The following is an 11,921-nucleotide window of genomic DNA, read 5'->3' as shown; positions in this document are numbered from 1 at the left end:
AAGATAATATATGAGAGATTGATTATAATTGTCACTAAAATAAATGTTTGCAACTTTGTAATAACGTTAGTCTAAATACTTAGTTTTAAAGCGATAGTCTAAATAAATACTATTTTTGGTTTAAATTTCTCTAATTCTTCTTAATTCTCTTTTGGGTAGCATTGTTATTGTTTTCATCTTCCGTACATGTCATTTTTTTTATTGGTAGTGTGTCATTTGCAATTAGGTTACTGATAGCAGCATATAGGGATTCATCATGCAATGAGATTATGGTGTAGGAAGTTTTAGATTTGTCTTGCTGTGTATATGACTGAGATTTTAGTCGTAATATGAACTCTTTAGCGTACAAACACCTATTGATATTTAGTAGTGGTAGTTTTTGACTTTTTTCCCAACATGTGTTGTGAGATGTGTGTCGTAGGTTATCATGTGAAAGTATTGAACAAAATATTAATATTTATTATATTTCTATAAAATACTTGGTAAATAAATAAATAAATAAATAAATAAATAAATAAATATATATATATATATATATATATATATATATATATATATATATATATATATATAACATTTTGTATTATAAATTTGATATTTAATTAAAACATAATGTAAAAAAGAAGACAATAAACAATGTAGTGAATATAATAAATTAATAAATTTGAAGGTAAGGAATCTTTGAATCGTAGAAAATAAAGATAATATAACTAATGAAATTATATTTCTTTTAAATTTTTTTATAATGAATAATTTTTTTTTAAATAAAGCATTATAGACATCAAATTCTAAATTAATTAAATGCATATGTATTATTTTTTTGTTGTAGCTACTAATTTATTTAATTAATAAGAGTAATAAAATGTCATACATACTTTTCTTCAACAATAAAGAAATCAGTGATTTTTTTTTTAATTTCTATTCCTTGTTAAGACAAATTGTTTTGAGAGTTTGTGTATGACAATTGCTACAATTGCTGTCAATAGAGGATGATAATAAATAATTCAAAATATATGGTTACAGTAGATATTAATATAATGATATAGTAAAAATTAACTTACAAATTTCTTTAGAAGTTTTCATGCATTGATAAAGTTTTGATGTGTAAACTTGTTCAATTGGAGCTAGTAGGATGTTAACATTGTCAATTATTTAGAAAATGATCCTACCATTTTAGAGTCCATGTGTAATTGTATTTATGATCAATAACTTTGTAGTTAGGCCACACATGTCTGACAATGATGTAAGAATAATTTTGTCCGATAAAAAAAATAATAGTATAATATTTGTAAAGTAATGTACAATTGTACCATTATAAAAAAAACAAATACAAAAAATATTAATACCATAATGACCTAAATCATTCCAATAATGTAAAAGCATAATTGAAATATTAAGTTTTGTTCTAAATAATCAAAAGAATTTTAATTAAACAAAAAAAAAAACAAAAACAAAAACAAAAACAAAAACAAAAACAAAAAACTTAACCTAAATTTGTTTTTTTTTTAAATAAAAAATTCTACAAAATCAAATGATTTTAAAGTAGTTCCTAATTTATAATCTTTGATGCTCAACTTTGAATGATATGTATTTAGTCGAGCTAATTATTTGACCAAAGTTTATGTTAAATTTTATATTATATATATTTTTAATACATTTTAACATATTCATAATATATGTTTAACAAATATACCAACTATACTTGAGATGTGGTTCAAGCATAAGACCTATATATTTTTTTTTTTTTGAAAGTTACTGGCTCTATTACATTGTAGTATCTGTTCATATACTTTCTCAACCTACTGAAACACAAAGAACCAATAACGCCTCCACTGAGGCTTGAAATCATAATCTTCCAAATGAAAGTCCAACCCGGGTACCATTAGATCACATAGTCCTAGTAAGCATAAGACCTATATAAATTAAGAGTATGTTAAGAATATTAAATAGTTAACGGAGTATTCCGTTACTAAAGTTTAAACTAACAGAATTTAGGGTTATTTAAGGGAAGAAAAGAATATAATAGAGGGTAAATAAGGAAATCATTAAAAGATACTAAAATCAAAATAATATGAATCATTCATTTTAAGAAACAATTAGTACCGACATTTTTTTTTGTTCCGGTTAAGGGCCTAACATTATTCGCTCTTATTAGATTTGTAGATGTAGATAATAATTAAGTAGCTACAAGCCTACAACAAAAAATAAGACATATGCATTTCTTTAATTTAGAATTATATGTCTACAATGTCTTTATTAAAAAAAAAAATTACAATGTAATAGTATCTGTCCGTATACAAGCCTCCACTGAAGCTCAAACTCACAACCTTCCAAATAAAAATCCAACCCAAGTACCATTAGACCACATAATCTTGGTAACTCTTTTCAGTATTTAATTATTCCATAGACTCTTACATCATATCGTCTTATTTGATTAACTTGTATTATATTACTGTAGTAGGGTCGGACAATTTACAAATAACTAAAATATATAAACTCTAAAATTTGGGTACTAGAATTTTTTTTTAAATAATTTTTAAAATTCCTTTGTATACAATACATTATAAATTGTGATATTACATTCTTTGTTTGTTTATACTTGTAATATAACAGTTCATGAATGATGACATAATATTATCATCATGCTCAAACCCAACAAGGGAGATCAAGTGACAAATAAGCTCTCTTTGCGGGGGAGAATTTTAGGATAACTCGGATTTGATTTCTACAAGTGACGATTTCCTTAGGGCCAGCTTCTATGCTTCCCGGAACAAATTGAATGTACCTGAACCGTTAAACGGACAGTGAAAGACCCGAACCACATTAAAAACACCATGATATTTTTGGTGTCATATTATTTTTGGAATTAAACCAATTAAGAATGGAAAGTTAAAGGTAGAGGGTGACATCTGCATACCAAAATTATGGAATATCAATAATTTGCACTTTAATTGATGGAGAGTGACATCTGCATGCTTTCTTTTCACTTTGTTCAGCCTTTTCAATTTGCATACCAAAATTATGGAATACCAATAATTTGCACTTTAATTTGTTGACTCATTGATTTTTTAAGAATTATTTTCACTTATTATCTTACAATTATTATGTGATTTCAATATTTAGTTTACAAGTATTATTTTTGTCATATTTAATCTATAACTTTTAATTTTTTGTCATATTTAGGCTCTGTTTGATAATGTTCTTAAAATAAGCTCCTAGCTTAAAATAAGAGCTTATTTTGAAACTCCACCAAATCTTCTGAATTATCCTTCATAAGTTTATATAACCATTCAATAAAAGAAATGTTCACTTCTGGTGGTGACGACGACCCCAATTCATGCCAAACTTGCTTGGCTAGCTCGATCACATTTGTATTAAACATGCAAATATATAGTCTCTTATTCGATGCTACAAATTGGACATACATCCTCAATTCCATTATTCAATTCTCAAATGAAGGAGAGATGTAATAATGGGGAGGATATATTTAGTTGCTCTCCAAAAGAAGTTGTGCCATTTAGGTGAAACCTTTAGCTTCTAAATTTTATTTTCAGCTAACAAATTTTTTGGGAAGGGTGACAAATTCACCAATGAGGCATTTATATTTTATTTTAAGAAAAAAAAAACCCTCAATTTTACAATTTGTTATTTTACTTAATTTGGAATTATTACTTAGCTTGCAATCAGTGGCTAAGGATGCTAACTGTTAGGAACACTTGTATTAGGATTTTGATGATACCAATGTAACCTAGAATGTAGACCTCTAACCTTTGTCATTTTTAATCGCTGCTTTCGTCCTAGACGAAAGTTGCCATAACTCATATTGTTATTCGTGTTAAGCTAGACAAACACACGAAAAAGAGTTATGTTTAGTTGTTAGGGCTATCAAGACGAAGAGAGACACAAAGCACAAAGCATGAAGCGTCATCAACGAAAGATCACCGGGGGTTGTCAACTACCTCAAAGAGTCAGACTTATTAATGACGATTCATCAAGACATTCTTCCTCTTCATCAGCAAGAAGAATGTCTCCACTATCTGAGTTGACAACCTCCTAGGAACAAAAGGACCTCAACATGTGGGACACGCGTACCAAGGAGCATTAAATGAAGCTGTACTATTCTCTGAAACTAAAAGACAAAACCCTAAGGCTATCCATGCCCTCAACGGCTACAAGGTACAAACCACATTAATGGAGCATTAAACTCAACTGAACATGAACCATAGAGGCTAAATCTTTACTTACTGCGCACAAGAAGCCCCTCACTTTAAGAAGGTCGCTAAGTAATTCATGGCAAGTCTTTGTGTTCTTGGTTTTTGATTTTGAATTTTTTTTTCAAACGGTGCCATTTATCCAATATATATTTTCTCAACCTACTAAAGTAAAAAGAGTCAATGCCCCACACTAGAATTCGAACTTGAGACCTCTCGTTTGAGGAGCCACAGCTATATGGCTCGACCACAAGTCCTTTGGCATCCAATTCTATTTCTAAGAGCAAAATGTGAACATCCATACTGAGGTAACATTTATTTCATAAAATATGTTTAAGAAAACATAGTTCGAAGCTCGACTCCTAGTGGAAGCGACATATTCACATTCTGGATTTAAGTCAATCACAACTTAGACTAGTTTCCATTGGCTAAGGTCACAACACAAAATTTATCTAGTGCACACCCTTGGAGTCTCGAAGTGTAGTTGCGAGTCCCCTCGTCATCCAAAAAAATAAAATAAAATAACATCTCATAACATAAATTTATTTCATATAATACCATTTCATTCTTAATTTATTTCAAGAACCAAAAGTCACGTGCATTACAATCATGTGTTAAACGCAAAGAAAAGCGTTGTTAACTCTTTCTCTTCAATAGGCAAAAACTTGCCATGTTCATAGCTTACAAAGCTGTATATATGTCCTGGGGCTTACATGTCCTGGGGCTTACAGTAACACCAAATATGTGAGATGGTAATTGTATTTGTAAACTGTAACCAAATGGCATAAATTGCTCAAAAATTTATTCAACCAATGACAAATTATAATGCTGTATAATCTAAAAACCAGACAGTAATGAAAAATGGATTTGAAATCGATTCAGCAACTACCTCAGAACACGGTTTGAGCTAAGGACAAAATTTTCCTCACCAGCAATGGTAGAATTTAGCCTTCCACCAGCCCAACCATTGTTTAATGCACGAACAGCAACGCGAGCTGGATCCCCGACCACACGACTGCCTTCAATATCTTTTTCATACTCCGGGAGCCCCTTTGCCTTCCTCTCTTTCCTCCGTTTCCTTTCGTCGTCCCTTTCTTTCCTCAGCCAACTTTCTACTGTTCTCTGCACATCCAGTTGGTGTAAGTAGCATCACAATGCAACATTCGGGGGAATGATATGGAAAATGGTATTCATAGGTCCCGTTGGGAAAACTTATATGATTATCAATTATGAATATAAGTATGATGACTGATTATGATCTATTATCCATTACAAGTTACTTAGAAGTGTTGTACAATTCATTGTCTATAATACTTGCCAAACAAGAAGTAAAGTGGATTATTTAATCTATAACCTAATTAATTAACTTGTAGCTTAATGACACCTCTATGGCCCTCCCAAATGGACAAATACTACATTGCAATAGAGTCAGTACTACTCAAAAAAATAAGAGACTTTGGTTGATCAACAATACATCCCTTATAATGACACAGTTTGAATATCATCAACCATAATTGCCTGAGGATTAATGAGTTCTCAAAAGATGGGACGTACCATTAGTGAAAGGTTGCTTATCTCCTTAACCTTGTCCATTGGCATAGCCAGTTGCAACCTTCCATGTGCCACATAAACCTAAAAATGAAGGATTCATAAGCTTTTTTTTACCAAGATCCAAATACATAAAGAACAAGGAACTAGGTGAATAGGTGCTGCTTCCTACAATATGAGAAGGCCAATCTTCAAGACCGTCAAAGATGTGTGTGGCATAAATTATTGTTGCTCCTTGGTCTTCACATTCTTTCTTCAGAAATCTTAAAAGGTCAGCCCTTGCAAGCACATCTAGGTCAACAGTAATCTCATCAAGGAGGAGGACCTATCAGAAACACTACTATTTTGTCAATATTTGAGTTCAAGAAATGTGAACAACCATTAACTGAAAAGTTAAAAGGAACCAAATATGGTCAATGAATCAAGCAGAAAGAGAAAATTCTCATGTTAGAAAGTCTTGCGGGTGTACCGTGAATGGTTTCAAAAGACCCATACAAATTTGTACCCTCCTCTTTTGACCATCAGATGTTTTGTGCAGTCTCCAAGACAGATCAATACCCAATACCTACAGCAGCAGAGAACTAAAATGATAAATTTATATCCAATATGCACTACATTTAAATACTCCGTAGTAGATATAATCAAGCAAGCAACTTCAGTCTACTGCTCTCAGATTGTGACTAACAATTGTACCCTTCAAAATTATAATCACAACTCATCTTAGGAATTTAGAAGGCACAGTTAAAATGAATCAACTGTGAAGAGCAGTGGATGGTGAAGACCTCAAATCATAGAATGAGAAAATAAATCACAGGACTCATAACATGAGAAAATAAGTCACGGTTGGAACACAAAACCAAAAAGAAAAGTTTAGGGTAATCATTGTAAAGATACAATGTTTCCCCAAGGATAGCAGCAATTTTTTTGACACAAACAACCATCCCAACCCCTGGTTATACACCAGACATCAATTTTATAAACACTCACTGGCCACTGCTGCTCAAGCTTTGTTCTTTCAATTCAGAATTTACTCATAAAATAGATCATCTAAGCAGATGGGGCATACCTGATACCTACTAAGCAGTCAACATTCAATAACTACTTTAAGGATATTTCCGCCAATAAGTGGATTTTAAATTTTTTTCAGGCAAAACTATCTGCACTAACTTGGGAATTGTAATCGCTCACTTGTTAACTGTAATGGATAAATTATTCAAGACTAAAAGCATAGGCAGTGGATGGTGCACTCTACTCTAATACCAAGTGTTTCATGGTTTCAACTACTCAGTGACCGATTGTCATGGAGCATGTAAAATTTTACTGCAAAAATGAGCACACATTTCAGATAAAACACTATACAAGTCTAACCTTATCCCGAAAAATCTGTGAAGGAAAGAGCATAGAAAGAGTCTGCAGTTACAACCAAAATAGAGTGTGAAGGAAAAAGTCCTTAAATTTATAAACAGAGAATTAATGACCTACAAAGCAATGCATATTCCTTTCATTCCAGGTAAACCAAAATATACAGGGAAGGGCCAAGTTGCATTCTTCGTATTTCTTTTGAAGATCCAAACTTTTTAAGACTTCTTTGACTGTAAATGGTGTGACCTATTGGGCTATTAGCTGCATCCCAAAGAGAATAAAACTTGCCAGCAATTCCAAGACCACTGGATTCTGGAGGCACAAAGGACAGCAATTGAAATGAAAGAATGAAAGATACTTCCATTTCTAAGGAATTTGCCAGTAAGAAAAGCTTCTATAGCTCCTTCCAAAAGAGAAACAGAAAACGAAACCTTAGGAGGGCCGCCTGGTACCCAAATATGTTTCCAAGACGGGAAAAAAAGACAAGGAATTTGAAAGCCACTTTCAGCTGTGCATATAATCTTACAGAATTATTCAATATGCTAAGATGAAAAGAAGAGGGCAAAGGGGGCCTCCATACCAAAAACAAATAGAAGAACTGAAGAAACCAGCAGCACTCCTATTTATGAAAATTTTCACTGAAGATAAGTACATTTTTAGCAAATTCCTCCACTTCCTCCCAAAATTGATCCTTTCCATCATTTTGAAAATAAAGTTTGATCTTACATGGTCAAAGGCTTATTTCATATCCAGCTTGCAAATCATCCCCAGTTTCTCAACATTTGAGGTGATGATCAACAAATTCATTAGCAACCTTTGATATTTGATAATTGTGGACAAAACATTCTAGTAGGTGACATTCACAGCCCTGGCTTCTTTGAAATAAGATAGATAAATGAGCATTAAAACACTTCTCAAAAGTTACAATGTTACATGCTTAAAGAAGTGTTGAAAAATCTCCATTATGTTATTCTGACAATATCCCAACAGGGTAAAGGAATGCCATGAAACCCTTCAGGTCCCAGGGATTTGTCCGCTTTTAGTGTACCAAACTACCAACAACTTCTTCAGTAGTCAGTGCAAGGTCTCACCCAAAAAGTGCTATCACATCATCTAGGCATGGAAGATCCAACTCCAAGCCATCAAAGAATGGTTTCCTATCACAATCCTCAATGTAAAGGTTGGCAAAGAAACTCAAAATTTTGGCTGTCACCATCTCTTGGATCCTCAATAATTCCATCATCCTCTTGTAGTCTATCAATCAGATTGCTTCTTTTCCAATCATTTGCAAGACAGTGAAAGAATCCGTTTTTACCATCTTCTTTCAACTGCAAGGATCTAGATTTCTGTCTCCAGAAACTCTCCTGCAATGTGGTTCTGACTGGATTTCATTTCAGCAACTCTCTTCTATGCTTATCAAGAGAATAATAGCCAGGGCGGACTTCATTAACACCTAGTTGCTGAATTTCATCAAGCAGCAGAACCTTCTTTATTTCAACATGGCCAAAGGCATCTTTATTCCAATTCATCAAGTCACTTTTAAGCAATTTAAGTTTCAGAGCCAACTCCTCTGGATTGCCAGTAACAAAGTGGCAGTGCCACCAATTGTGAACTAAGGATTTAAAACCAGGTTCCAAAAGCCACATATTTTCAAAAAAAAAAAAAAAAAATTTTGACTCGTACTCCCATCTCAAGCCACCTTCATCTAAAAGGGCAGGCATGTAGTTAGAACAATCTTTGGGCAAACAAGATTGGATTACATTTCCTAAATTATAAAAGTACACAACCACCTCCCGAATCTACGCAAAAGGTATCAATCACCTTCCTTTTTTGGGTTGTCCTCCAAAGTCCAAACCCCCAAAAAGATGTTACTCCCGTATATAATTTTAAAGTTTCACATGTAAACTTGGCAAAAAGAGACCTTACTTCAAATTCTCTATTCTTACCCTCTTCAACCTTCCTGCTCTTTTAGCTGGGAATTTCTTATGTGCTCTAACAATTACTCACCTTTATATCAAAAGGCTCATGGTATGCATGCAGATATCAAGTAGAGAAAGAAACTAATCATACCAACAACAATGTTCAAATGTTGAAACTATCTACCAGTATCAAACTTGATTTAGAAACAACTCATACCTTAATTAATTCATCTCGTCTTTGGGGATTGACACCTGCTACCCCAAATATCATTTTCTCAGCAGAGACATCCATTTGAATAGGCACCTCAAACCCAGCAAAAGCAACTTCTCTCCTCCACTGTGATCAGAAAGTAGTATACACATTATGGCCACCAGAAAATTCTTTTTCATCATTTATTAAAAAGTTCAGCAACATTTTTTTTTCAGATAATAACAACCAATTAATCAGAAAGAAAAAACCTTATTCCATATCCATATAGTTACTTTTAGACTTTTAGTAGCAGCAAGGTCACTTTTATTCAATTGCAGTTAGCTCAACAATTGGAAACTTTATAAACTCCACGCATTTGCAGAGGTAAAAAACATGCAACCAAAAAAGGCAAGAGAAGAGACGAAAAATAGAAACCTCTCCCCCAAGGTAGCAGAGGTCGCCAGAAGCCGTCAAGGCCGTGTCATGAAATGCAGATCGTCCTAAAACTCTAACCATATCTGGTTCCACCATATGCTTCCCTCCCAAAATCTTGAGAATAGTCGTCTTCCCTGAAATTTTTCACAAGGGAAAATAGAAGCAAAAATCAAATTATCAACTCCAAATCATGAAATCCCAAATGACCCAGTCGATTTCTGAGAAAATACACATTCGGTTCTCCTAAAAAAAAGGTAATGCTAGGCAGCTAGTAATGTGAGTATATGGTTTCCACTTTTCCCAGGACTAGGAGTTGTTAGATTGTTATAATTTTCAAACTAAACAACTATATGTTAAATGGTTAGTTGAGTTCATGGCTGAGAAATATAGGAGAAAAGTAACCAAAAAAGGACGCCAAGTCAGCCGAATTGGGCACCAATTCAGCCGCACCAACCAGCCGAGTTAGGTGCTCAACTCAGCCAAGTCGACCAATTAATTAATCAGTCTACTAAAAGCCGGCTAAAATCGCCTCGGCCAAGGAATGCCTAGCATCTAGTCCGTGCCTAGCGGCCGCCTAGGCCAATTTTACATGGTAATAAATCACAGAGTACTTAGAAGAACAAAAGGAAATTAAACCTGCGCCATTAGATCCGACGAGAAGATAGCGGTCGCCGGGAAATAGAGTTAGAGAGAAATCATCGATGAGTGGAGTGGATCCAGGCGGCGGATGACCGTCGATTCCCGGATAGGTAAACCTCAACTTGCTGATCTCCACTGACGGCTTCCTCTCTTCCTTCACCGCCATCGATTTCAGCCTTTCTCTGCAACTATTGAGACGGAAAAGGAAGGAAAGGGAATGGAGTTAGGTGTTTGGAAATCAGTAAGGAAGATTAGAAGCAATTGGTGTTGTTGTAGAAGAAAAGTGAATGTCAATCAATGTACAGTACCTAAAATTTGTAGGCTCGCCGTTGATGATTCAACCATAGCCACGTTCTTAAGTTCGTAGCCAGTTACGCTTCGTTTTCCCACCGACCTTCTTAACTTCTATGCTATCAACTTGAAGAAACTATAGGAAGCGTTTGGTTCAAACATGAAATCAAAATAAATGTCTTGGGTGCTTTAATGGGTTAGATGTCCGCCCACCTCATCATTAAGGGCAATCATCATTATATACGATCCACCCAATAACCTTTGTTTCTGAAAATTGAAAATTAAGAGGATAGAGTGTTTCACGTGACAATGATTAAATATATTTTTATTAATGTTAAGTTTTAAATTTGTTATACAATAGTCAAGTTCTTAATAAGTTATTGAAATGTTTTTAGAATTGAACAATTTTGAAATAAGAGACTACAAAGTGAAAAATAATGTTGTGAAAGTGGTTTTTATATATGAATGAGAATAAAATGTGAATTTCTTACTTTACCCTTCAAATTTTAAATTTTTTTTTAAATTTTTTTCATCAATTTTAATAGTCAGGGACCAAATGCGCCACTTTGTTCATAATTGAAGGACTAAAAATAAATACGATCATAACTCAGGCAGAATTTGGATATAACTCAGGGATCAAAGATGCAATTTTTCCTTTTAAGGGGATTTTTAGTTCAAAATATGTAAGATAATCAAAGTTATACGTAGTATTTGTTTGTAAATATAAAAGTTTTCATATTTGATTAAGGTTATATATATATATATATATATATATATATATATATATATATATATATATATATTTAAGCAAAGCTGCATATATATTAAAGCAAAGCGGAAATAGAGTCCGGGGGATCAAGTCCCAATACAAAATGGTACCCTGAGTAAAGGTTGATGTAGTAAGAGTATGAGCAATTAAATTTGCCGACCTCGTCACTAAACCAAAATAAAGATAAATCTTTTCGACATTCATTAATAACGGTGCTGACGTAAGACCGAATATCAATACAAGAGGGTAGTAATGAACCCCGGAGTTCTGAACAGTCGGTGAAGAGGTCAACGGATACCACCTCGTAATTCCTTAGCCAAGATAAAACCTCCCTACATGCCATTGACTCAGCCATTAATGGCGAGAAGTAAGGAGGCAGGCTGCCAGCGACCACCGCCAAGAAATTGCCATCCGGAGAGAGCAGCACAGCACCAAAAAAAGCTTCCCCTGTACCTGGGCAAAATCCGGAGTCGAAATAACATCGCGGGTGGTCCGAGGATGGCTGCGGCATGATCGGGACTGCTGCGGCAGAAATGACGATCGGCCAGTGATGCACC

General features: G+C 33.8%; 1 protein-coding gene across 1 annotated transcript; it reads right to left on the bottom strand.

Annotated features, from left to right (window-relative positions):
• Window positions 1-4,827: 4,827 nt before the first annotated feature.
• Window positions 4,828-10,737, bottom strand: LOC109190497 (ABC transporter I family member 20). Its single transcript, XM_019340983.1, has 8 exons — window positions 10,613-10,737; window positions 10,302-10,492; window positions 9,666-9,799; window positions 9,258-9,377; window positions 6,229-6,324; window positions 5,932-6,084; window positions 5,766-5,843; window positions 4,828-5,333 (listed from the first exon to the last, which is right to left on the bottom strand). The coding sequence occupies exons 2-8, from the start codon at window positions 10,468-10,470 to the stop codon at window positions 5,097-5,099; spliced, it is 987 nt and encodes a 328-aa protein (XP_019196528.1). The 5' UTR covers window positions 10,471-10,492; window positions 10,613-10,737; the 3' UTR covers window positions 4,828-5,096.
• Between the last annotated feature and the right edge of the window lie 1,184 nt (window positions 10,738-11,921).

Source organism: Ipomoea nil, unplaced genomic scaffold (assembly GCF_001879475.1).
Source record: "Ipomoea nil cultivar Tokyo-kokei standard unplaced genomic scaffold, Asagao_1.1 scaffold1576, whole genome shotgun sequence".
Lineage (NCBI taxonomy): Eukaryota > Viridiplantae > Streptophyta > Magnoliopsida > Solanales > Convolvulaceae > Ipomoea > Ipomoea nil.
Note: the sequence above shows the minus strand (reverse complement) of the source record. Positions and strands in the feature narration are given on the sequence as shown.

Bases quoted from the DNA above. Each gene is read 5' to 3' on its own strand.
- LOC109190497 (XM_019340983.1), bottom strand. From the start codon at position 10,470: ATGGCGGTGAAGGAAGAGAGGAAGCCGTCAGTGGAGATCAGCAAGTTG. The intron at 9,800-10,301 runs GTTTAATTTCCT...GAAAAATTTCAG, and splicing joins CGTCGGATCTAATGGCGCAG to GGAAGACGACTATTCTCAAG. The intron at 6,085-6,228 runs GTACACCCGCAA...TGTTTCTGATAG, and splicing joins GTCTTTTGAAACCATTCACG to GTCCTCCTCCTTGATGAGAT.